The sequence below is a fragment of the Dermacentor silvarum genome, chromosome 1 (assembly GCF_013339745.2).
Source record: "Dermacentor silvarum isolate Dsil-2018 chromosome 1, BIME_Dsil_1.4, whole genome shotgun sequence".
NCBI lineage: Eukaryota > Metazoa > Arthropoda > Arachnida > Ixodida > Ixodidae > Dermacentor > Dermacentor silvarum.
The window spans coordinates 201,897,260-201,923,910 of NC_051154.1; the positions used below are offsets into that span (position 1 = coordinate 201,897,260).

Below are 26,651 nucleotides of genomic sequence, written 5' to 3' on the forward strand. Positions count from 1 at the left end.
AACATTATTACAACCCGATAACTACTAGCATTTGTTGAGGAGGCTTGTTCTCGATCAGCAGTACTTGACACCACGAGTAATTTGGTATACATTTGTGTTATTTTTTTTTTTTTTTTTTTCCTCGCCGGCCGGCGCGTCACGTTACTCGCAGTACATTACAAAACCAACGCATGCAGTACATCAACGAGAAAAATTACTGTGTTTTCAGGGTCCCATGTGCTGCATCCGCATACGCAAAGCAGTAGTGCTACAGCACTTTTCATACTGCGTAATTTGGCAGGTAGCACGCCGCCATTTGAAGTCGGGGAAGGCACACTCATTGGATATTCAAGCACATGTTGACTGAAGTCAGCAGCAACTTTGCGATTCAGCTTCCCGCCCAAGATTGAATCACCACGTGATAGTTGATGCATTAAATAAACGGCTTTGTTAACAGTTCATTCAATACAAAATAACTCGAGCCGCGTCCGAGGGAAAGCGCTGGGCGATTTTTTCAAATGGACTATCTGCTGACTAAAATGACCTGTAATGTGCTCTGCCGACACTTTACGCATAAAAATTTTACATTACTTAACCTCTCATCGCGTTTTGTCTCAGCCGCAAGCAGGGGCAAGTCTCTCCTAACACCTGCGGCAACAGATGTGCTACGCCGGAACAAAGGCTACGCCTTAAAATGCGTGTCAGTAAAGCATTGACCACTCATTACACTTACTTAAGCTTTAATGACCAGTATTATGTTACGACACACTCTGCTGTCGATTTACGTTATTCGTATGACAAATGCAGCAACTTTGTTGAACCAGCCACAAGTACAACACGAGTGAGTGAAATGCAGCGAGCCGGCGTCAGTACAACCAAAAGTGGCGCCGTTGCAACGCGTCGTAAAGCTGTTCAACTAGGGGCGAATCGCATTACAGGTCGCCAAGTTGCAATTTAATTGCCCTCGTTAAGCAGCAAAAGCTTTTCAGAACTCTTCAATCGTGTCGATACGAGAGTTCAAGAGACGCTTTTATATATTACTGGAGGTCGACGCATTCGAACACACAGAAACAGGGCGCAAAGCAAAACATTATCTGTGCTGCACGCATTGCTTGCTCTGAATACAAGTTAGCACTGTGTTGCTCTCGCTTTTTTTTTTTTTTCGTACATTTCTGACGAAGCGCGAGCGCTATTGCTGTGTATCTTGGCTACGAATGAAAATGTGACAGTTTTGTCACACTGAAGTTTGTTTCATACATAAGTAGAGTTAATGACAAATGGTGTGCATTTTCTTGGTCTGGTGCATACCCGTGTAGCACCTGTGCAGCATATTCGTGGTGCATACTCGCATAGCACATGTAAACAACAGCACATGGCTGTTGACATAAAGACATGGAAACACCACCATTATTTTCTTGAAGCTATAATTATTGTTTACTAACACAGCTCTGAAAATAAATTACAATGGCTTCACATTGTCCATAAGTGCTATAATTCGATACTAGGTCTTAACATATCTGCTCCTTTAAGTCATAAAATTCACATTTGCTTTGGCTCCGGTGCAATTAAGCATATACACTTTTTCCTGCACCGGCACAGACAAAGTGTGTGGCCTAAGCATACTTATCACAGAATTATTAGCATAATAAAAAAAAATGTGAGAATTAACACACATTACAGATGTGTTGGCAGTTTCACACACTAGCTGTAGTGCTGCATATATAGTGTCTGCACAAACACTATCAACAAATATCAATTCAGTATTAGACTTTTATACGCAGCTGTAAGTAAACATTAGTTGTATATTAAATCAGGTGAGATGAGCAATTAATAAAAACGAGAAAGATGTAACATGCTCTTGGGTCATTCCACGCCCAAATCAACCAGCGTTTTTTCGACCGTCGCAGATATAGTGAAAAACATTTCTACATGTTTGTTGAAGTTCGAAACTCGTTCTCCCCGTTTATTTCCTTAAAAATTTTTTTCTACAATTTTGGCGAAAATTTATTGTTCTTGCCCAGTTGAGCCAGAAGGCATCAATGAACATTTTTTTTTTCAAAGGCACGTTGTCTGATTCATTCGTTCAAATGGTGTGTATGGCAAGACAAAGTGATGAGACTGCCAAAATAACCAATATTACAAATGTTTGAATACATTGGTTGCTTTTGGCACCGGCAAAAGCCGGTAAAATTGCGAAGTTTGAATTTTTTTCTCAGAACGCGGGAAAATTCAGAAGCCACAAATTAAATATATAATGGTAGCCTGGTTGACATAGTATAGCATAAAAATATTTGAAGCTTCAAAGGTTCAGCCAATCGCCTGAAAAAGAACTGTAAAGTTGTAATTTTTTGCACAAAAACTTCGTGTTCAAGGTGAAAAAAAGTAGCTTTGGTGGTCGGCTTAAAAATATATGTGAAATATCGCTAGATAGCTCTGCATGTCTGCTATTCATGTGAGAAGTTACAAAAAGGTATGGTTTTTATATGAGAAAAATAATTTTTTTAATCTTTGTGCCAGCACCGGCTTCTCCCTGACGTGCACCAAAGCTTGCCGGCCTGGGTTCCAGACGACAAAGCTGTCTTCGTCTGCAACGCAGATGATGGAGAAACATTGTCATGGTCTGTATTTTATGGCCAAGAGATGCTAATGCTATGCGGCATGTGCTTGGTGTGTGCCACGTGAACCACATAGCCAATGCACATGGAACATCACAATATGTTGAATTCGTCAGGGAGTCTTGAAGAATCAAAATGTGTGTTTCATGCAGTTTATAAAAAGAAATATTTGTACTTAAGTAACAAATCATGTTCAGGCTGTCGAACAGTGGTAACACCCAACGCCAGAAGACTTTGTTCACACTCGTGTAGGCTTTTAGTTGTAATTATGAAGGTGTTTTCTATTTGTATCGTCTTATGACAGTATTTGGGTTCCAGGGAGCAGGGCACTAAGTGTCCCGCTCCCTGTATGTCGCAATGCATGTTGATATGTCGCACGGATTTTCAGTGTGACATATCTTTTCAAGTGCTCTGTGTGAACGCTATCAGTGCACTTTATGGATTTTCTGGCTACTTAAGTACAAATATTTCATTTTATAAACTGCGTGAAATGTACATTTTAACTCTGCAGGACTCCCTGACGAATTCAACACATCATGATGTTCCACGTGCATTGGCTTTGTGGTTCACGTGGCACACGCAGTGCAAGCTTCATAGCGTTAGAGTGTGCCTCTCTTGGCAATAAAACGCAGACCATGACAATGTTTCTCCATCATCTGCATTGCAGACAAAGCCAGCTTTGTTGTCAAGCTTGGGCACACGTCAGAGAGAAGCCATTGCAGGCACAAAGATTCAAAAAATTATTTTTCGCATATAAAAAATGATACCTTTTTGTAACTTCTCGCATGAATAGCTGACATGCAGAGCTATCTAGTGATATCACATACATTTTTAAGCCGACCACCAAAGCTACTTTTTTTCACCTTGAACACGAAGCTTTTTGAAAAAAATTATAACTTTACAGTTATTTTTCAGGTGATTGGCTGAACCTTCGAAGCTTCAAATATTTTTATGCTATATTATGTCAACCGGGCTACCATTATATATTTAATTTGTGGCTTATGAATTTTCCCGCGTTCTGAGAAAAAAATTCAAACTTCGCAATTTTACCAGCTTTTGCCGGTGCCAAAAGCAACCAATGTATGCAAACATTTGTAACATTGGTTATTTTGGCAGTCCCATCACTTCATTGTCTTGCCATACACACCATTTGAACGACTGAATCAGACAATGTGCCTTTGAAAAAAAAACAATGTTGATTGATGTCTTCTGGCTTCGCTGGGCAAGAACAATAAATTTTTGCCAGAATTCTTGAACATTTTTGGGAAGAAAGATAAATGGAAAGAATGAGTTTTGAACTTCAACAAACGCATGGAAATTTTTTCACCTATATCTGTGACGGTAAAAAAAAAACGCTGGTTGATTTGGCGTGGAATGACCCTCTTACTACTTGTTGCATGAAGAAAGTGCTTGAAAAGACGTGTATAAGCAATTTCAACTTGAGTTTATCCCAAATGGTCTCCTTTCCACATCAGAGCCAAAGTTATTACCCTGTATATTTCAATACTTATCTTGCTCTTAGACTTCTGTGACAATACCATTCAAAGCCAAATGATTGCTAGTTCTTCACCACAGTTACTGGCTTTAATTGGTAGAATTTATAGAATTAAGCACGATAGCCTTTTGGTGGGGAGCCTAAGTAAATACCCTGTATATCTAAATACTTATCTTGCTTTTGGTTATCCTCCACGCATTTCCATTCTTCTATTTCTTTCTTTCTCTCTCTTGTTTTCAGACTTCTTTGACAATACCATTAAAAGCCAAATGATTGCTAGTTCACCACAGTTGTTGGCTTTAATTTGTGCCTCAAGCATTCAAAACTAATGCACTTACAAAGGAACTTAATTTTTTACAGAATTTTGAGAGAGCTAGTTGGGAAAGAAATTGTTTTGTGAGAGCTTCAGTTTTTGAAAGTAGTTATCTTTCTGCACTGAAACATGTGCTACCATGGCTTCTGATCTGTTAACCTTCGTGCTAATAGGACCGAGTAGCCAAACTGATTTATAACTTTCAATTAGCCTTCTATGCTAAAATTGTCTTGCATAAACTTTCCCAGGTATGAGCATGCACTTAGGACCAGCAGAAAATAAATGTTTAGGAATCTCAACATAAACCAGTTCATGTGATGAATATTTCTGCCTTATGGTGCTTTCATATAGAATTAAGTGTGACAGCCTTATGGTATGGGTCAGAAGAATTAGATAGATACAAGGTTAACGAACAATGAGATACAGTGGCATGATGCCCACCTTTGCACTGTTTGGCCAGTATTTCTGGCCAGGCAGCCATTCCATAGAGGGAGAGGATCACCAAATATGCAAGTACAATGAAGTTGGCAGTTTCTCAAGGTACCATGACTGCAGTAGAAGGCTTTTTCACTGTCTTTTACATATTTGCATTCACCTCTTTGTACATAAAAATAATGTTTTAACATAATTTTTGTGCAGAAACACTGGGATTGAAATTTTTGAAAAAAGTTGCAATCTACGTTGCACCTTTCTCTAATAGAAATTAGCATGAACAGTGAAAACAGCAGATGATTTCTTTGCCTGAAAAAGGAAAATGCAATTTTCTATTGCAAGCAGGGACAGCACCACGATTTGTCTGTTAAAAATAGGGGGGGGGGGGAGGGGGGGTCAAGCATGATTTTATTTTCATTGGGATGCAGGATATAGGGCCTAGACAATTATCACAACAGGTGAAATGCTTTAGTTTTGGATGGCCACAAATATCATATTAGATAGTTATATGTTAAGTTCAGCAGATCACCATCAAGGAAGGTGAATGGCGCACTTCAGAACATGGACAAGGCAAACATGCTCCTGTAGAATGCTGTTTCATGATTGGCATGAGTACCCTAAAGTTGATATTTACTTCTGAATGCTTCTGATTCACCAGGCTGCAAAAGTTCAGTTTTCACTTTTTTTCTCACTACCTTTGCTTGTGCCACTTAACCTTTCTTTCTTCAGTTCTTGGTGTTGGTTGTCTGCTTTCTTGCTGAGTATAACACAAACAGTGGCTTTATATTATACGACCTTAGTTCCAACTCTTCCTTTCTACTGCATCCTTACTGAAGAAGCACCACATCAATTTGATTTATTTTGGCCCGCTGTATGGGGTTTCATATCGGCACATCGGCATGTTCTGAAATGTGTGCACTTCGTGTGTACATAGCAAGGCTCAGCTAACCTGAACATCAGATGGCACTCCTTGATGGTTTGATGGGGGCTAGAGGGTTGGCTGGCTCTTCTTAAGCCACCCCAGATTTCAAGCATTTGTTCATTTTTATGATTTCCAAGGCTAATTTTTCCAGAGAGAGAGAGAGATAGAGAAATTTAATCAACACAAATTCATGTATGCTCCTCAGATGCTGCAGGGTCCCAAATGCTGAGTTATGTTTGTTTGGTACACACTAAAGCCTTTCTTTTGTTTGTGCTTGTACATTGTTGATTGTACCATTTGGCAGTTTTATATGCTGCACTGATTTGATATTTTTTCATACTATCTCAAGTTTTTAGTGTGCCATTCACATGTTCAAAGCAAACTGTTGGCCTTGTCAGTGCTGTAGCCAGAACTTTTCTTGAGAGGGCAAATGGTGGAAGGAGGAAACATGTGTACAAATCTTGAGGAAACAGGAGATGAGGCAGGGTTGGAGATATTTTGGTGGAGAGCTTCAGCATGATTAGCTGACCGCTTGCTATGCCCCTGAGCCTTGTCCACAGGAAAGGCTCCAATCAAAGTGGCACCTTCAGAACCAGTATTACATGTTATATTTTGGCTTAACATACACACACACACACACACACACCCTCCCCCCAAGAAAACAGTGCAGCCAAGTGCAGTTGTCTTACCGTACTCTTTGCACCAATGCAGTGCAATGCCTCATCCACATCCTTCTTACCACCACATGTGCTAAGACATTGCCAAAAAACCAGGGGTCTACAGCACATCAGCTTTGCAGCCTGGTAGAGTCATTTCAAGCCTGTAGACAAAGCAAAACAATGTAGTATTTGGTAAAATGACATCTTAACAGAACCACAACACACCCTCTCACTAACTCCATGCAGCACAGTGAAGGCAATGGGCCCCCTCAGCAAACGGGGGATTAAGATTGAGGGTATGTCTCAAAGGCACAAGGAGGGGTCACCAACTGTTAGCTGCTAATCTGCCTGTGGTCCTTCCTTTAACTAGAGTCCTGTATAGGATGATTAGCAGTGGATGGTGGATGAACCTTGCCTCTAGTTCTCAAACCCAATTGGCTAACGTGAACCATAGCTTTCACTACTCTGCACAAAGTTGGTGAGAGAGTATAAATAAGTCGCGATGTGCAGATATTTTAAAACTTCAGATAATGAATTGAATATATTCCTATTTGATCTGATGGTCGAATTTAATAGTTAATATTAGAAACACTGAATGTTCATCGAATAGTATTAGAAAAATCAGCACTGCTGCGAAAGCAATCAAAAAAGAAGAAACCAAAACAAGGAGCTCCTTTTTCTTGTTTCCATCCTTGAGCAATATTTGAGTCTAATGCATAGCTCAAGCTTTTCATACCACTGTTGGCACAGTAATTATCTATGGCAATGTTGCTGCTTGATCCTCACGCAACACTGATGCTCATGCGGCAACAGTCCGACATTATCATATGGTTAGGGGGGCTTAGTTTATCTATTGCATTCTATCGCGGAGCTTTCGTGTGTGTGTGTGTGTGTGTGTTCGTGAAGCTACCATTTTGCTTATTTTAATTTCAATGCCCAACTTTTATTTAATAGGAGATCATAAAATAGCATCTTAACTACTATACAAGGTGATTCTGAGAACACTTTAAGTAATTTTTAAAAACTGCCTGTGGCAGATAGCAGAATTCTAGTCCTTGAGCTGGTCCACTCGAAGAGGCAGACATTACTCGCACGGTAAATCGAAATGTGTAATGAACTAATTAACAAAACTTCACTAATTAAGTTTAGCTAATTACCTTACAACACACATTGCAATTTACAAATTGTAGCCGGTGAGATTGCAAGGCATATTCACTTAAAAAGAAATCTGTGGATGACACCATTTTCGAGACATGCGCCATCAAACTTGCAGTAAAACTGCACTGTCATTACACTCAAGTTTATAACAAAATGCTGTTATATTGATTGAAGCACAAAATTAACTGGATCACCAATGTATTTCTTCGCAAAGTTTGTGAATTCTAGAAACTGGAGTCTAGAAACTGAATTCTAGTTCTAGAAATTGGAGTCATCTGAGAATTTGTTCCAAGTGGATCCAACTTGCGAATTCCCCCCCCCCCCCCCCCCCCCCCGGCTACAATTTGTAAATGGCAATATGTGCTGCGAAGCAATTAGTAAAAAGGTTAATTGGCAAATTTTGGTTAATTAGTTGATTATGCATTTCCATTTTCTGTGCAAATAATGTCCGTCCGTTTGAACAATCCAGCTCAAGGATTAGAATTGTGCCATCTGCCACAGGTGCTTTTTAAAAATTGGTTAATGTCTTTGCAGAAACACTCAGTATAGTCACTGCTACATATATAAGAACTTACTTCTGTGCACAGTGAAAAAATAACACCTCAAACTAAACTTCATAGTCACTCATGTATAGGAGCTTATTTCAGTGCATAGCTTTTTTTTTTTTTTTTTTTGAAATTTATGAATCTTTCAAATGAAGTGCTGCAGAACCCGACCGCTGTAATGAAAGAAGTTGTCTTAGTATTCAATTCATATTCCATTTAATTTCAAAAATTACTATCTATACAGCTCATACACAAGTTGACCTAGGAGAGCTTCTTTCAGACATATTCCCCCAGCTAAACTACCCCTGGATGATGAAATGCGTAGAATTTAGTTTGGAGGGTGCAAGTACAGGCATGCACACATTTGGCAACATGCTTTAAGTGCATTTTCACTTCTCCAACAGTAAGAGCACACATTTTCTTCTTCTTCTTTCTGGGGTTTTACGTGTCAAAACCAGCTCTGATTATGAGGCACGCCGTAGTGGAGGGCTCCGGATTAATTTTGACCACCTGGGCTTCTTTAACGTGCACTACAACGCAAGCACACGGGCGTTTTTGCATTTTGCCTACATCGAAATGCGGCCGCCGCGGCCGGAATTCGATCCCGCTACCTCGTGCTCAGCAGCGCAGCGCCTTAGCTGACTGAGCCACCCCGGCGGGTAGCACACACTTTCAGGCCACAGTTGCACACACACATGCTAGCAAGAGCAGACATCTTCTCATGAACATGCAAGTTTGATTGGCACCCATTTTTGCTACACAAGTCAACTTTGTGTTTTGCTTGCTCAGGCTAACTGTAGGTAACTGCATCTTTGTCCTTGGCATAAACTTTAGGCGTTTGCGAATAGTGATTTTTGAGACCGAATCGAATAGTACCAGAATCGAATCAAATATTGAATACTTTTTGAATAATGAATAGCTATAATCACAATTAATATAAAACAATGTTCATATCTCAGTATTCTTAAAGCAAGCAATTTTCTTCATTACATAGTACATTATGAAGCGCTGTTTATTAAAAGCACAAATGGAACATTAGGAGCAATCAAGTAGTTTCTTCGAATGCACAGGGCCCTTCAGAAAGTGCAAATGATCACTGTACAGCCTGTAAAGTATGGCTACCTAAGTGACGTAGCCTGCTCCACTACAGAAGTTGTTTTATGTGTATACTATACCCGCGGGATTGAAAATTTACCGTACTATTGCTCCGATTTTATATTTACTTTGGTGCAGTTGACGTTTTGAAATATTGGAAAAATATTTGCATTTACATATAGTGACTATTTGATTTGAAGACCGAATAGAATAGGACACTATTCGATTCATTATTCGAAAGTTTCGAATATTCGTACACCCCTAATAAATTTAAAGTACCTAAGCGTTAGCAAAAACAAGCAGATCTAATAGTTGAATAACCTTGGTGAAACACAGCAGTTCAGCACGTCCATGACTACCTGGATGGTGACAACAGCCTCAGTTTGTTAGTGCTGTAGCTGCATTGTTACAGATAAGTTTTACAGAAGTCCGTGCTGCTGAGGAACTATATGAATTCATTTTTAAATTCTGTACCTCAGAAACTGCTAACTTGATAAATGTTTCAAGTATGTGATGACTAGCTAGCTTGATGCAGGTTTCCCGACAGGCAACTTAAACAGGCACAAAATAAGGTGAACTGCTGTAGGATGTGCTAAATAAAGTTCCAGCTGACAAGCCTGCATGCACTCGAGCACTGACCACACCAGCACACTGCACCTGCGAATTGAGCCAAACAATCTCATTGAGCCACTCACAACCTTACCAGCATGCTACAATACACTCCACGTAATAAACCTCAGTTACTGCACCACACTGCACTTTAAAAAACAAATCGGTCAAATAAAGGATTACTTGCCTGAAGAGGTTGCTCTCAACCTTTTTTAAGTTTCAAGGTGGACAGTGCTCTGCCTTTCTTAGTGAACACAGAGATTTACTCATTTGCCCATCATACACAACTACTTCAACATTCACCATCTCCCAACCTGTGCTATGACAAATAGAGTGAAGAAAAAAAAATGCATGCTTCACCCACTAGTCCGCCATGATGCTGAGAAGCTAGTCAACAAAGCAGGTTATTGGAACTTAAAAACATTTATTCTGAGTGGCTGTACACAGAAATAAATATGACAACTGTGCCTTGAAATCCCTGTGATGCAGACAAAACACTGCCCAGTACTTCTAAAAAAAAGTATCGCTTTATAAACACGAATGTACACTGCATCCCAAGATGCCTCTGTGTATATATATTGCACATATAGCACAATAAGCAAAGCAAAAATTTTAGGAAGGCACTTGACATTGCATGGTCACACAGCTGTGAGCTTGACCATGTACTATCGTGAGCAATATGAGCTCGAACACGGGAACGCGTGGAAAATAGCCTCAAAACCTAGATAGCGTCATACGTGGCTGGCGCTGCCGAAACCGGAGGGGAAAGGAGGGGCGCTCTTCCGCTAACTGTTGGCACACCCGCTTCGCTAGCGTCCAAAAAAAAGAAAAAAAAAAGATAAAAGTGGCGTATCCGAACGCTCAGCCAACACCGCCTAGATTTAATACAGGCATGACCTGTGCATTATGGCAGGCTACGTCACAGCCGATATCTCAGCAGCTGCATAGCCTGATGGGTCATTTGATGTAGCTGTGCGCGTTGATGTGAATTGATATCACCGCTAGCGGCCAGTGACATGCTACAAGCTACCGTTTTGCAGCAATGATATAGAGGCGGGAGTGTGAACAGCCAGCGGAAGCGCGGCGCCCTTTCCAATTTGTTTCCAAAAGCAGCCGCTGCAAATCGGCCGATGTAGGGTTCGAGGCTATTTTCCACGCGCTCGCGTGTTCGAGCTCATATTGCTCACGATAGTACATAAGCACCAGTGAACAGCCAGCAGCTTACGTTAATGAGGTGACAGGTTCTTTGTCCAAACAGCAGGTGCAAAAATCAAGGGAAGAAAAAAATCATGCGATAGCAGGGGGTGGTCACACTAGATGACAGCAGCTAGTTTTTCAGACTGCACTATCAATTCCCATTTTTACTGTAGGCCTTCATTTCTTTGTCTCTGCCCTATGCATGGAGCAAAACTACCCACGAATGTATGAACACAAATGGATACAAAACCCATGTGCTTTCTCCATAGTCCACATATTTTATTCCACATCTGCACTGTTAAATGCAGATTGCCATCATTAAGGTAGATGAGAAAATGTGGCTATGATAATTAATGTAGCATTACAGGAGATGTCCTCTCTCCCGGGTTCGGCACATTCCGCTGACGCACTGAAGACAGACTACAAAACTTCAACCGTGTTCACAGAAACCTAAAGTACTTGATGAAAATAACTGGGAATTCTTTCCATCCATTCAAGGCATATACACATACTTATATGTATGGAGAAAAAAGAATCAAGTTCTAGGCAAATGGTAAACTTAAAAGTCCCTTTAATTCAACCAAATACTCCTGCTCCATGAGCATGATATCAATGTACTGTTCACACTGGTGACAATGCATTCACAAACAGTGCCTTAGGTGCTTCAATAGCTTGGTCATGACAGGAAGAAAGAAGAATCCATTCATTTTCAGTCATTCTAACCGCACATAAAAACTTAAGGAGTCCAGTCTCATATAACAATGTTGCATGATGAACAGTATGTGAACAATGAAACTTTTGAACAGCACACTGAGAGTCCCCCTTCAATGTTTTGATTTTATAAATAGCATCAATGTCTTCAATTAACATCTTAATGTCACTAGTGACAGGCAGTAAGACTGCCAAATCATGCCAGATTTAACATCTTAATGTCGCTAGTGATAGGCAATAAGACTGCGAAATCATGTCAGATGGTTAGTTTTGCCTCACGCACACTTTAGTGAAACCATTAAGTCGAGATGATGCATGAAAAGTGCCAAGAAGTATGAAAGCTAGTAGCACTTCTATTAGATTGCTTTGACCAAAGCGATTCACAAATAGCAGTAAGCATATATTGAATATACTGCAAGCCCTGTGCATCACAGGTGCTTCTAATCAAGCTAATTTTTTTCAGAAACTGTCCAGACAGTGCATCTAATTACAATGCATATCTACATCTGCATGTGTGTTTCCAAATACAGATAGAAGTTCATTATCTATATTTACGCACTGTACAACTTCAAACATCTTTTACTTGCATAACTGTCACCACCACCATCAAACATAGCAGCACACACACAACATTTGTGAGGAAACGACACTAAAAAGATGAAGATAGATGAATAAGACATGACAGAAGCCACCAGATTAAGAGAGCCACTCTGCCTTACTTAATCAGCAAGCACAACTGTTCAACAGTAAAAACATGAAACGGAGGTGAAAAAAAAAAGTAAACAATGCCATGACCCACACAGCACATTACTGAAGTTTCATGAAAAATAAAAGTCAAAACAAGGATAAAACAGAAATTCCAGTGAATATGCATAAAGATGCTGACTAGTACATAGCATAACTTAAATGATGAGGTGTTGTTTATATTTACAAACAGCAATAATGTCAAAGCTTGATAAAACTGAAAACTTGCTCTTCCTACCTGCACAAACAGCTAAAGCACACACAAAGGCACACACTAAGGTGTTTGCTTTTGTCCACTTTCAAGACAAGAACTATGTGCACACCAATGTGCTAGCTATGCTGGCACCTCCTGCCAAGGATGTAAAAAAAAAAAAAAGGGCAACTTTCTCAAACAGCAAACCAACATAAAGACTTCTGTCATACTCCGTGTCATGAAGAAAACAATGCCAAATGTCTTCCAACCAAGCGCACTGGTCACACAGCAAGCAGTCAGTGTGTTCAGAACAGTTGTCGTTCATGTGCCAGATGAAAAAAATTTTCACACTATCAATCAACTCGCATCAGCATCGCACACAACCACGTCCACCAAGCAGCACTCACAGAAAACAGGAAAGATGAAAAATAAAAGAAGAAAATTGGCAATTCTACAACAGCTGGTGTCCGGGAGATGCTTAGCAAACTGCACCACACAGCTTCACAACACCCAATGAGTCCTCCAGTGCACTTCCCCCGGTGCTGTGGGGCTCGTTGTTGGCATTGCACAGGCGACAGAGGGGCCAGATTAGAGGTTCAGCATGCGCCGAGCTGTCTTAGTTCTGCGTGATGCAGCACGCTCTGGGGGTATGCTGGCAGGTGTGGTCTTCTTTTCTGCGGTGTCACCAGTTGGCTTGCCCTTGGTCCTGTGCGCACTGTCAATGATGGCCTCCAGGCAGCGGCCAAACTCCTCCAGCACTGAGCGCTCCATTTCGGCAAAGGGCCTCTTGAGACGCTCGGCCTCATCGGCACGTGCAAGCAGGCACTGGCAGGTGGCCTCCACCACTTCCTGGGTGATGAATGCAAACGGCAGCCTGCAGACAGAACCATGAAAGTTTGTAGAGTGAGTGATTGCGATAACACTCATTCTCAGCCTGCACAAGAAGCCAATCAATGAACATGAGGCTGTTTGTGAAGCTGCATCAAAATGAAGAAATTAAAACAAGTGAAATGCTTTGGCCTTCATGGTATGTAACAAAACAGAGTCATGCGAGTTGTTGTAAATCCGCTTTGTAATACAGTACAAAGAGCAACAAGTACGAAACAGTCACATTGCTTCTCTCTTTTTTGTTCTTGTCACTTGGTGTGCTGCATTACACAATGAAATTCTATGGCGCAGCACTTTTGTTTTGGTATTTTAAAACCAGACTTGAAGCTCAATGTGAAACCTAAATTGTGATGTGAGGTATTATGGTAGTTGTTCAACAGCTACCATAATACTTCAAAAAAAATTTAAAAAAAATAAACTAGAAATGTACCAGTTAGGAGGATCTTGGGCAAGGAGACATAAACTCTCCATTAATATTTACTGCACGACTGAAGTACTCAAGATGCTCGATTAGGAGGGGTCAGGTTAAAGATTAACGAGGAATGTCCCAGCAACCAGTGTTTTGCAGAATTTGTCCCCTTGTTGAACAAATGCAAAACTCGACTAGATAAGCTCTACATGAAACTTGACTTCTGATTGTCAAATGATTTTTTTTTTTTTTTTTTCACATTGAATACTATGTTCTGACAGCTATACATTCTCAACAAAATGCTTTAGCCGATATGCCGATGTTAGCCGATAGTTTAGCCGATGATAAACTCAGTATATCAGCAGAGCATTTGTCACTGAAAACTGTGCCATTGAAAACTTGACAGGTTAAAGTCTGTGCGTGATGGTGAAAATGGTGCTGACTTACAGTGCCAGACAGGCCTTACATTGCACGCTGTTGCCACGACAAAGCACAAAAATTGCAAGCGGAATATAAATGCTCAGTCAAATATAGATATGCACCTCCCTATTATTTAAGAAGGCTTCAGAAATTTCTTGTGCCTGGCAGTTTCATTGCTTAAAGAGGTCCTGAACCACTCCTCGGGTTTGGTGAAAAAAATGCAGTGTGCAGATAGCATACGCTGCTGTGAACATCTCAGCCAAATTTTCCAGTTGTGCGCAGCACGTGGAGCTCGCAAAGGGAGTGCGAAGTCACCTTTTCTCAAAAAACCCTGTTTTCAACAGAAGACTTCCCTTTACTCTTTCGGGGTGCTCTATTTCGGCTGCTATTAAACAATAGCTGACATCAATCAAAAAGGGCGTTTGGATCAGTGCAGTTCTTCCTACTGTTACTGTGTATATTTATTGACGCAGCTTAATAAACACGTTGAAGTAAGTTAAATTCTGCTTTCGAATTTCGATAAGATACGCATACTTCCATTCCGGAAAAAGCCAACTATCCTCTACTCACGCTTGGCTGCAGCCACCCCTGAACGAAATAAACTTTGGCCAGACTGCTTATTGGAGTAGTAGCCATCAGATCTTGCTAATTTTGATTAGGTTTGAACACTCAAGAAGCCCTGAATCACGCAAAACTTAGTCAGACCACACACACGTTTGCCAGTGCGCGCTCACTCCTTGCCGCTCCTGTCTAGACGCCTTGGCAGACTTCGCTTCGGATTGAGCTATTGACAGCGCTTCAAAATGCAAAAGTTGGATGTGGCTACTATCCGTTGGTCAAGCTGGTGCAGGAAAAAGCTGGTCCACACCACACAGCCTGGCCAGACTGGAGCATATGAGCGTGAGTGCATACTCAAGCCCTGTCGTGCCCAAAGCAAACGCTGGGCACACACACTACAGTTGCATGTAGCTATGTTGCATAAATACCGTGACTGCTGTGGCGTGTCATGACCAGTCTACTCGATCCGGACAACCCATTTGGTGCATCGCAGGCGGCAAAATCGGAAATAGTACCATCTACGTAAACATCCAAAAACAAACTTGAACTGCGAGCCACAGTGACGTTCAGTAGGCGTAGCGTTGTGGTTACACCCCGCTCCGCCATAACCTTCACAGTGCAACACATTCAAGAAGGAATGGGAGCACAGTGAAGTGGATCATAGGTGACCTTTGATTGCCAATAACCCCGCTTCTGCTAAACGCATTGAAGTATTTTTTGAGGCAAAGTATTCCTCAAATAGTCTATTTTACTTCAAGTGCATTTCTCGACTTTGATAAAAGTGGTTCAGGGCCTTAAGGTGATTTCTGACCAAGTATTCGTGAAGTACATACTATATAGGACACACAGTCATACTAAGAGCCCTGAACAACCCCTTTTCCCTGGCATGCACCTTGTCAGCCATGGGCGGCATCTCCGGAATTGTTTTTGGATCACAGTGACTTTACCAGCAATTTGCGGTTGCCGATTTCAGCTGCTTCAGGAACTTGCTCAAAGCCAATACCCCCTCCTAGTGTCCTTCCACCATCAAAAACTTCCAACAGAAATTTCGGAGACCAACAAGTGAATCTTTTTCACAAATAGAATTTATTTTTCATAAGGTATGACTAAACATTTTCAAATGAAAAGCCTAATAACGAACCCAAATTCGTAAATTTATGAATAATTTGGGAGGATAGGCAGGTATGGGCCCAGTACACAGATGCTTGTCAGTCTCCTCTTTAGTCGAAATTACAGTTGATAATCTTTTGACAGGAAGCTAATCAACTTAACCATTTGGTGGCGGCATCATAAAGTTTGTTTCCTGGTGCACGCAATTTGTGCCATCTCACTTTCTGTCCACATCATCTTTCGAAGACAGCTTCATGCTGCCTCCTGCGTGCACGTGAGGCTTTCTGCGTTTCATGCATATGTCATTGCTCCTCTGCAGCCCAAAAAGTATGTGGGTATTTATAAACTGCAACATTCCATCCAAATTTCACATGAAAACCTCAGAATTTTTTAACCGCACAACCTTACATGTGGCGCAACGCGCGAGCCTGCATCTGAGGATGGCTTTGTCTTGTAACAGTGTGCTTGCGGTGATCCAGAATCTAGCTGCTCCAGTTCCACGGTTGCATGCCAGCATCGATGAACAGTGTAGCAAATGAAGCTAAAATAAAGGCTTCCCAAGGATGTATGTCAAGTATGTCGGTTTTTATGACAAATTTATTCATTATTTAATTATGTACGAGCTGCATTCAAGAAATTCAGGCACAAATTTATGAAAACAGGTGCAGTCCTCACCCGAGAATATACAGCATATTGAGAGGTGCATGTAAAATAATGGCTTCAATATGCTAATTTCATTTTTTAATATAATCTGAATTTTATATTCCTTGCTTTTTTTTGTTTTGTTTCTTTTAGTGCGAGTTGATGGGTTAGTACAATCACCGACCAATAAATCTGACAGCGTCGTGGCCCTGCCAGTGGATAGATGCAAAGATTGATCGAAATTTTGGACTCCACATAGTGCGCCGTTTGATAATTTGGATTACGCCTGCACGAGCGCAGGCTCTTTAACATGCACCCAATGCACCACGGTGCACAGGAGTTTTTGCATTTCGCCCCAAACGAAATGTTACCACTGCACCCGCGACCTCGCACTTAGCAGCACAACACCATAGCCACTAAGCTGGGTAGTACCAACCACCTCGAAACCTAAAGTAGCGAAGCTTAGTCTATCCAGTAGTCACCAAATGCGCCCAAACCAGCCAAGTCAAGCCACTAAAGGCCACATTTGTGGTTTGTCGTGTGCGTACTGTGCATAGTGTTCATTTATGTGTGAAAGAGCAACATGGTCCCGGGAGACTTCCTTGACTGCCATTGAAAAACAGACTTTCCAATAAACATTCTGCCAGCACCATATCTCATCATATTCAAACAAGCTGTAAAGCAATGCCATAGGCAATATACTGACGTTAAAAATACAGGAAACATTCAATGACATGCACTTGCAATGGCCCACTAAGTCAGTGTATGCTAAATATAAAATCCTAGGCTTATATTCAATTGAAAATAAACGTTCTAACAACAACAAATAAACGTTCTAACAATTGAGAATAAGGCATAACATGTGCGATATACTGGGCACTACAGGGTTGAAAGCATTTATGCATTCCAACTTCACGCAGGTAGTGAGATGCACAGCTTCCTTTAATAGGGACCATCCACCAATGGCTTTTAAGACAGTGATGACCATGCCTTCCATCACTGTTTAACCCTTTAAATGCCATGGACGATTATTACTCGGTTATCATTTTTTTTTTTTTTGCAGAAAGTGACAAGGACGACTGTCTCGTCCATGTGCTTGGGCACTCTTTCCAAGTGCTGGTAACGGGCCGGACTTGTTCAATCCATTTTGACGTTCTGGCGAGTGCCCTTTTTGGCCCCGCAGAAGGCCTGCAGGCTCCATTCCTCTGGCAGATATGGCAGATGTTTAAAAATGGCAGCTGCCAGTCATGTGTTACCGTGCCCGTCGCGAAGGCACGGCTTTCATTTGATTTAGTTGTCAAACTGCGATGATAATTTGCTTCCGTATAAAAGCATTGGCAGTGATGGCAGTGTTTTCAGTGCTATAGACACATCCGGTGACTGTGAAGTCGCCGACTATGACGTTAGCATCATAGCATGAGCGGTCCACTCAGGCGTGGACGTTCTTCAGAAACAGACCTTACTCGTATGACATCATGCCACTTTGTAGACATTATCTCATCTGCAGCAGGCAAGGAACGTCAAGCAAGGCGGTTGAAAATGTCAAAGGAACACTAGCAATAGAGTCCACAAAAGAAACACGCTTCTGATGCAAATAATGCGGTGTGGGAATTGGCCTCATACCGTGTCTTGAAGTCTATCATACGAAAGCAACTCTCTACACAGTCTACAGTAAACTCTCAGTTGTACGAACGTCGGTTTAATGAATATTTCAGAATAACAAACTTTTAGAAAATCCCCAGCGGTATTTCTATGCATTCTATACAAAAATCTTTCAGTTAAACGAATTTCTGAATAGCGAATAGTATTTCAGTTGAACAAACAACATTCAGCTGGTGACACCAGCTGGATGTTGTTCAGCTGGTGTCAACACTTCATGAAAACACTTCGTTTGAAGACTATGAGCAGTGCGATAGTGAACTCGTTACCTGTGCTGAACTATCAGATGCAATGGCAGAGGCAGACTCAAATCCCACAACTCTAGCCGAGTCTGTAGGATGCCTTGGAAAGTTGCGTGACTTTGTGTCTCCGCAACAAGCTGTGCCAGAGGAAGTGCACAAAAAACATAGACTCTCTGGACAGCTTTGTTACTTCTTGCGCTTTAAGGGGGGACATGGGTTGTGGAGATTATGTCCTGCATCTTATGGCCAATTCTGATGAAAATAATCAGGCTTGCTTAGTTTTTCGTGCTGATTTCAAATATGCAATAATTTTTCTTGTAGGTCCATTTGTTCAGAAGATACACAAATCTGTCCCTCTATTGTTTCCGGAGACAATGAAAAAGAAACTGCTCAGTAGAAAGTGAATATTATTTCATAGCTAGATACTATAATATGCAATAAATGCAATGCTGCAAAAAAGTTTTCAAATTAAATAATAATTAGCCATTCTGCAGGTGATCAAATTTATTTCCTTGTCCTATGGCTACCACAACAAAAGAAAATTAATAAAATAAAAATATACATGTGCAGAAATTTGAAATTCTGCTCTCAGCACTTTGTAATATGCAGATTAGGCTTTCTGCTAAGGAAAGAATTATTGCTCTAGCTGTTCTAGATCATGAGATATCACTCCGACAATCTGGTGAAGTCACCCAAAAACAAGTTTTGAGAAAAGTGAGAAAACATCCAAAACCTTTTTATTTGCAAATTTACAGCTGGAACAGCTTAGTAGGCACCAGGCATGTAGTCCTGCTGACTTCCAGCCCCTGTGTGCCGCTTTTTCGGGGACTGGCGCAAGTCAGTTCGGCGTAAAGTTCGCGAATCGACCGCCGCAGTCCTTCGTCAGATTACGTGCCGCGCGATCGGCCGCGGGCCGTCAGCTTCGCTTCACGTAGCTCTGCCACGGTTTCGTGTGAAGAGCCCGACGGCTGATGTCCATCAACGAGAAATGTCATTGAACGCGGTCTGTCGGTTGCCCGTTGCCTGCATGGCACGCGTAGCCAAAACGTTCACAGCAAAGGGGTTTCATTCGCTCGGCACTATCAACGCGCGCGAGCTCCACACCGAGTCTCTCCACAAGTTTGCTCACATAAACGCAGCTTCAAGCGAGTTCGTATTCCCGCTCGTCTCGGACGATTTCGAAAGCACCACTGCAGTTTTTGCACGTCGCAAACGTTAATAAGTGTTCACTGCACTCAATCCACAATCGTAAACGTAGTCCATCACCGGGCGAAGTGCATCGTCGGTACTGGCCCCACGAACTCGCGTTTCCTCTCCGTCGCTGGAGCGGAAGATAACGCCGGGATAGATCGCTTTGGCTTTCGCCGCTTCCTCCGTCAGCTCGGAGGGTTGCCGGTAGATCGTATCTTGCCGCGAGTGAAGGTCAAGGCTTGCGGCAGAACGGACTCTGAATCGCAGCAGCCGCTGCGGTCGTTAGGCCTACCGTTGCTGCATCGACGATTTGGCATCAAACGCTGAGGTTGTGGCGTCCTGGTCTTTTGCGGCGTCGAGCAGCGCACTTTGCAGTTTTCGATGAGCGTCCGTCGCACTTTTTTAGCACCAACTTGTGCCGCCGTGCGAAATTTGTGCACCGTTTTCGACAACGCTTTCTCGACTGACAACTGGGGCAAGATGGCGCGTCTCAATGCGCGTCTCCAAGCGCGCAGCAGACGATGACCATGCCGTTCCGCCATTGGGAGGCAAGCTCATCACGTGCGCCAGTGCCGAATAGGAGAGCGTTTAGGTACCTTTTTTGGCGCGCAGTTCTTAAGTGGCCAATAGCTGATGGGGCCCGTTCTGGCGGGATTTGAGGCAAAAAGCGGCTCTTTCAAATGAGACCAAGATGTCCGCGCTAGCACACGTGGAAGAGCAGGCGCGCGTTTCGGAAAATGTGCCGTTTCAGCGTCAGTTTAGCCTGAAATTCAGCTAGTACAATGTCGTGTAAGGCATCATTGCGGCTAAAATATTGACATATCGTATAAATATAACAATATAGGTGGCAATAATACTGTACATTCCACAATGCAATTTAAAAAAAATCGAGGTTGTTTTCGCGATTTTTGGTCGCCACAACCCGTGTCCCCCCTTAAGAGCACCATGCAAATGAAAATGACTTTTTTTCAAAATGAGATAGGCAGCAATGTAACTGTTACGCTCACACTAGAATTGCACTTCACACTTTTGACTCAATGTCCTGCTGTGCCCTATGCTGCTCCATATTCTAGTGAAAGAGTCAGTTAAGTGAACTTTCATTTAAGGAACTATTTCCTTGGGTCCCTTGAAGTTCACTCAAGTGAGAGTTCACTGTAATACTCCGTAGCCACTCTTCAAGATGTATATTTTTTTTTTCATTTGCAAGCCTTTCTCAACAAATGTTTCTTCTAAAGTATACTTGTAGCATCGAGCGGCTGCGACAAAACGGGACACTTTGGGTGAATCAGTAACTACATTATGTGGAAATTTTCTAATCTGAGCAAACTTATGACGTTCATCATCAGCCGCAGGGCATGCACCGTGTTGTGAATACTACTAGTGTGTGCATGTATGTGAAGACACCTACATCATTCTAACGCATAGTCTACCATGCTATGTCTACATTAGCCTCCTGTATGAGACCGATGGCGTGGCTCAACACAGCGATCATTGCGGTTGGTAAACAAGCGTGATAAAAATGAGATTTGTGCTTCAGCGGCATTGCCTCTTTGCTCCATAAAGCAGTAATATCCAAAGGGGATCACATAAAAAGAATGCGGCGGCTATTTGTAAGGACACAGTTTCCATGATAAAAAAAAACGGATGACCGCATCGTAGAGTTCAAGCCAAACAATATCGAAAAAGAACTCTTCCTATCCCCTCGTGGCTCGTACAGTTTGAATCACGTTTGTCTAGAGTGGTAAATGGGCCGATTTAGTACTCTTTCACACCAGCTATCTGCAGGGGGTTGTGCGACCAAGCTGGTCGCAAATATTCTGTTATCCTCAAGTCCCCAATAGTCACAAATGGCCGCGTTTGGTCAAAAAGCGACTGTTTTAGATCAATTGCTCACTGCTCGATTTTCCGGTCGCGCGACTGGAAAATCAAGCAGCAGGCATTTTTCGACCAAAGCGACCATTTGTGAATACAGTAAAACCTTGTTCATTTGAATTTCACGAGACCGAAAAAAAGTGTCTAAATTAACCAAATGTCAAATTATTGAGGGTATCTAGAAAACAACAAACAAATGCTTACTACATCAACACTTTTATATTTACCGAATGATTTATTAAATCGCGTTTCTATTTTGCCCCAAAACAATGCGGAAGTCGTCTTCTCGTGACTGATTAGTGCTCGCAGTGGCAAATTCCTCACGACTTCATACGCAGCACAGTCATGGCGCACATTCTCATCCAAAGTATGCTTTTCCCTCGAGCGCACACCGTAATTATTTTTTTGCCAATGAGCTAGTCGCCAACAGATCATCCATCGATGCTTGCAGCCACGCGGGCCTTATCTTGAAAGCGACCTGCGATGGGGACAGAGTACGCCGAGGGCTAATAGCTTTGTGTGCGCTGTGTTCTCGCCGCTTAGTTCACGTTGAAGCGAGAGGCAGCACAAAGGTCAATTCGCTTGCTGTTGCGCCGCACTTTCCGACTCCAGCGTTTTGACAGCGGGTGTGTGTGGTCATCGAGTGAGATGTGTTCACGTTTGCTTTTGCACACGACACCACACTTGTTAACTTAGTAAGCGAATGTTTACACAATTATACGGCCGATAAAACTACTATCCTTGCTTTGTATAGCTGTCTACTAATTTGCTATCGCAATTGATGCTTCCCCTTTCATGCAAAACTGCAACTTTTTATAGAAATACACAACTGATCTCCGAGGCTTATTGTAGGCTCAAACACGCACGCATACATTATGCCCAGTGCTCTGTCCGTCTTGCCAGCCATGGAACCTCCGGCCATGCCAAGTTAATCATTTCAGTAAGTCTCACAGAACTGTTTCCAACGCAGAAGAAGTCGTGTAATACTAAATAGACCGCGCGAGCCCAAAAACAAACATCAGAAACTGCCACCGACCCTACAACTGGCATACAACACAGACCGTTCACCCAAGCCAGCATGCCGATGACTCATAGATGGCACCTGGCGCCACTGCCTACTAAATACGGCGGCGCCCATGAAAAAAACGGTATATATAGGCCTTTGAGCCACTCCTTTCAATGTAAAGATTTATCAATCAATCATTAACAGTGCTACACGACGTCCGCTGCTGAAAGGCACAACTGGATGGGCATAATTTAGCAAAGTATTGGCGTTTGACAAACACTGAAATTACCTATTCTCCACACTACACATTGCGTAAGCAACAGACGAAATACACAAGCCTAGCTTCTGGTGGAAGGTCACTTTCAAGAGTTGTGGAGCTGCAAAGTTGTTACATCCTCAGCATGTCACAACACTATTATACACAGAACAAGCCGTAAAGTTATTTCACCTTTCCCCTGTGACCGACACTGGAGCCGGCCGCATGGGCAGGTCACAGGCTGACATCTTGGTTCGAGCAGCAGCTTGCTGTTGCACACGCACTTCAGCTGCATCTGCCAACTGCATCAATGTCTTGCGCTCCGAGCTGTCTTCAAAGTTCTTGCAGCCAACACATTTACACATACTGCTGCAAAGGATTTTGGCCTGTAACGATAAAGAAAACATGGGTCACTGCAAGCATTTTCACATGCATGGGTGAGGTGAAATATGGACTCGAAGAACAAGCTAATACACTGAATGAAGTACTGCACTATTGATCTCCAAAGGCAACTCAGGTGCCCCGTAACATCACGAAATTTTTCACTAAGCACTTGACAGCCAGCTAACAACATCGCAGCGTAACACAAAAAACTACGGCATGCATACAGCATAAGATTAAAGCCCAACTTTAGTGGCTCATGGCTGCCTATGCAGAAAAAGAACTGCACATGCATGTAGAGTTTGAAATGTCACTGTGCATAACCGAAAAGTAGTGCAACTTCTAGGGTGCTGATTCCAGTGCAGCGGGGACAAGGCTATTACGCTACCAACTTGCTTGCAACGACATACTTGAGGCCCCAATATTGAATACCTCACAGTGCTGGTTTCTGGTGTCCCTACTAGCAGTACTAATCTACCACACTTTGACACGGATACCAACATATTAAATGCAAAGATAAAACTAGTCAGGCTAAAAACATTTAAATACCACAAAATTGGTTTTCATGCAGCCTCACGAGCACATGCTGAGGTTACATTAATCTTTCTCTTATTTCTCATTCTTTACAATAGGTTGGTAAATAGGGCAAGGCAGTCATACACTCAAATGTTGCTTGTTCATCTATTACCGTACGTAACTGCAGCAATGACTCTGCCCTGAACACAAATAACACAGCAAGTTGCAAGAAATGGGAGTATATTGCTAAACAATGTGGAATGTCCCACAGCCAAGTAAAGTGACATACAATATTACCCATGTAGGTTGCATGATGTATTCGAAATATTTCCCCATAATATGCAAAGTGGCATAATAGGGCAGTCGGCCTTCATGAGACCTATGCTGAAAAAGTAAACGTTCAGTGCTGATATAAATTTTATACAGGGTGCCAAATAAGTTGCTACACGCTGGAAGTTTCTTTCGACACCAGGATCTAGGATGCTTTGGAGAGAAAAATATACAGTACCACCCAAAACTCCGGAAATGGTATGAAAGCCAATTTACTGGTCATTAAGATTAGATGCTGAGAGTTATTAAATTCTGGGGTTTTACAAGACAAAACTACAATCCGATTATCAGGCATGCCGTAGTGGGAGAGACTGGATTAATTTTGACCACATCGGGCTCTTTTAATGTGCACCCACTGCATGGTACACAAGTGTTTTTTTGCATTTCACCCTATCAGAATGCGGCCGCCGCAGCTGGGATCGAACCAGAGATCTTGAGCTCAGCAGTGCAACGCTATAGACACTGAGCTACTGCAGCAGGCGCTGAGATAGTTGAGAAAGGGTAGCACACAGCTCTGACATCATGTACCTTTCTCTTGCAGGATGGGGCAAAGAAGGAAGTTTAGTGTACCAAGCGGTCAAATCCATCATAGTTGGAAGAGTGAATTCAGACTTTTTTAAAAACCTGTGAAATGATACCTAAACATATCCACAATCTCATTGGCACAATTTTATGTACATTAGTTGGCATAGTGCACAATAAAGTGAAGTTTCATTGACTTCAACTTGCAACCTTTACAGTCAAGTCTGCTTGCAACTTGCCTAATTCAGTAGTTCAAAACTCCCGCAAGCTGTTGACTACATGGCAACATGCAAAACCGGCCATGCTGCCAAGTTTGCATCAAAGCATTCACTCTACCACTATCACCTCGCAACAAACTCTACTAACGCCGACTCCCAAACTCTCTTAAACTCTCTGTACACAGTTTGGTGCACCTTAGATGAAGGTTGTGCACATTCAATGCCATAGCACTTTACTACAAAATTACCTGTATAATGAAGGAGGACAATGAACCCTGGTCAACGTGCTATCTTGTACATGTATTGTGAATACCACTACAGTCAAACCTCATAATAACTCAATAACGAAGTTGCATCGGCCATAAAAATACTTTTGGTACGTCCTATATTCGTTATAAGCATAAAGAGAAATATCAGAGGAAAAAAAAAAAGCGCAATCACATTTACGTAAAAAAAGAACGCAAGCTGTTGTGGTCGCCACCTATATTCTGTGAGCTGTCTGGTGGCGCCACCTGTGTCGGGGCAGGGATTGCGATGCGGCACTAAAGACACTTGATGTTGCGACGCTCAAGCGGGTAGACGTGTCTCTCCTTCGCATGCTGCGTCTGAGCCGCCTCAACACTCCACACGGTGTCAGAAGTGACCGAACGAATGCCTTCGTTCGCCTTCATCTATACAGAAGAGCGACACGGCAGAAGAAACCATGGCCAACGAGCATCAGACTTCCGATTCCAAGTGGCTCGGTATTTCTCTTCGGCAACCCGACGCGTTCGACTTCACCAATGCTGCGTCTTGGACAACATGGAAAACGCGTTATGGAGACTACGCAGCTGTCTCTGGAGTTTGCCACGCTTCAGCTGAAGTGCAAGTACGCTCACTTTTATAATGTATGGGCCCCGAAAGTCGTCCACTGCTCGATACTTTTTCGCTTTCTGCGGAAGAACTGCTATCCTACGAGACCGTCGTCCAGCGTTTCACGCAGCACTTTGTTCACCCTGCTAACGAGCTCTATGAATCTTCTCGCTTTCACAAGCGTACTCAAGAATCGGGCAAAAGCGTTGACGCTTACTACGCAGAACTGTGCAGACTAGTCAAGCGTTGCAACTACCCGTCGACCCAAATCGAAGAGTGTCTCGTGCGGGACCCATTCATAGTAGGCTTAAGAGACGCTCGTCTCTCGGATCAGTTGTGCTGTATCTCCAAGTTGACGCTAAAGAATGCTTGGACAATGGGAAGACGCCGACAAAGAAAAAGCGGCAAATGGAATTGCAGAAGGTTCCACGCCTGTTCAACTAGACGCAGCCAAACTTTGCAAAGCCCCTCGAAGCTCGGATGCCAGGCAGCGAGACGCGCCGCCCAGGGTGGAACGCTCCGGCGACGCTACTTGTTCTTTCTGCGGGCCTTGTTTGCATCCACGCTCAGAATGCTCAGCACATGCGTCGCTCTACAATCACTGTCGAAAGAAAGGACATTTCACTGTGGTATGTCGTTCCCGCAAAGCAAAGCCGACCAAGCTTGCTACTATTTGCCTGGATACTGTCGTGGTGCCTGAGAACGCCAAGTATGTGGACGTCAAGGTAGACAATTATAATGCCTCTTTCAAAGCCGACTCTGGTGCGGAAGTCTCAGCAGTGCCGGAAGGTTTCCCTACAGTGCCTCCACAGCTCGACCAAGTGGACAATCTGTTGACAGGTCCAGGAGGTCAACCGCTTTGAGTACTTGGATCGTACGTCACCCAGCTCCTCTGGCAAGGGAAAACAAGTG

General features: G+C 42.6%; 1 protein-coding gene and 1 long non-coding RNA gene across 8 annotated transcripts in view; one reads left to right on the forward strand and one right to left on the reverse strand.

The window, feature by feature from the left end:
- The first annotated feature begins 241 nt into the window (after positions 1-241).
- LOC125941704 (uncharacterized) lies at positions 242-24,866 on the forward strand. The gene is made up of 2 exons (XR_007464563.1): positions 242-820; positions 23,934-24,866. It is a non-coding gene; the product is annotated as an uncharacterized LOC125941704 (long non-coding RNA).
- Positions 11,574-26,651, reverse strand: part of LOC119436645 (protein lin-54 homolog) — a 101,290-nt gene continuing 86,212 nt past the window's right edge. For all 7 annotated transcript variants that reach the window (XM_049659445.1, XM_049659444.1, XM_049659443.1 and 4 more), the window contains 2 exons: positions 23,113-23,306; positions 11,574-13,541 (listed from right to left, as the gene is read on the reverse strand). In XM_049659445.1, coding sequence (XP_049515402.1) covers positions 13,256-13,541; positions 23,113-23,306 — 480 coding nt within the window. In that variant the 3' untranslated portion in view covers positions 11,574-13,255. The remainder of the gene's footprint in view (positions 13,542-23,112; positions 23,307-26,651) is intronic.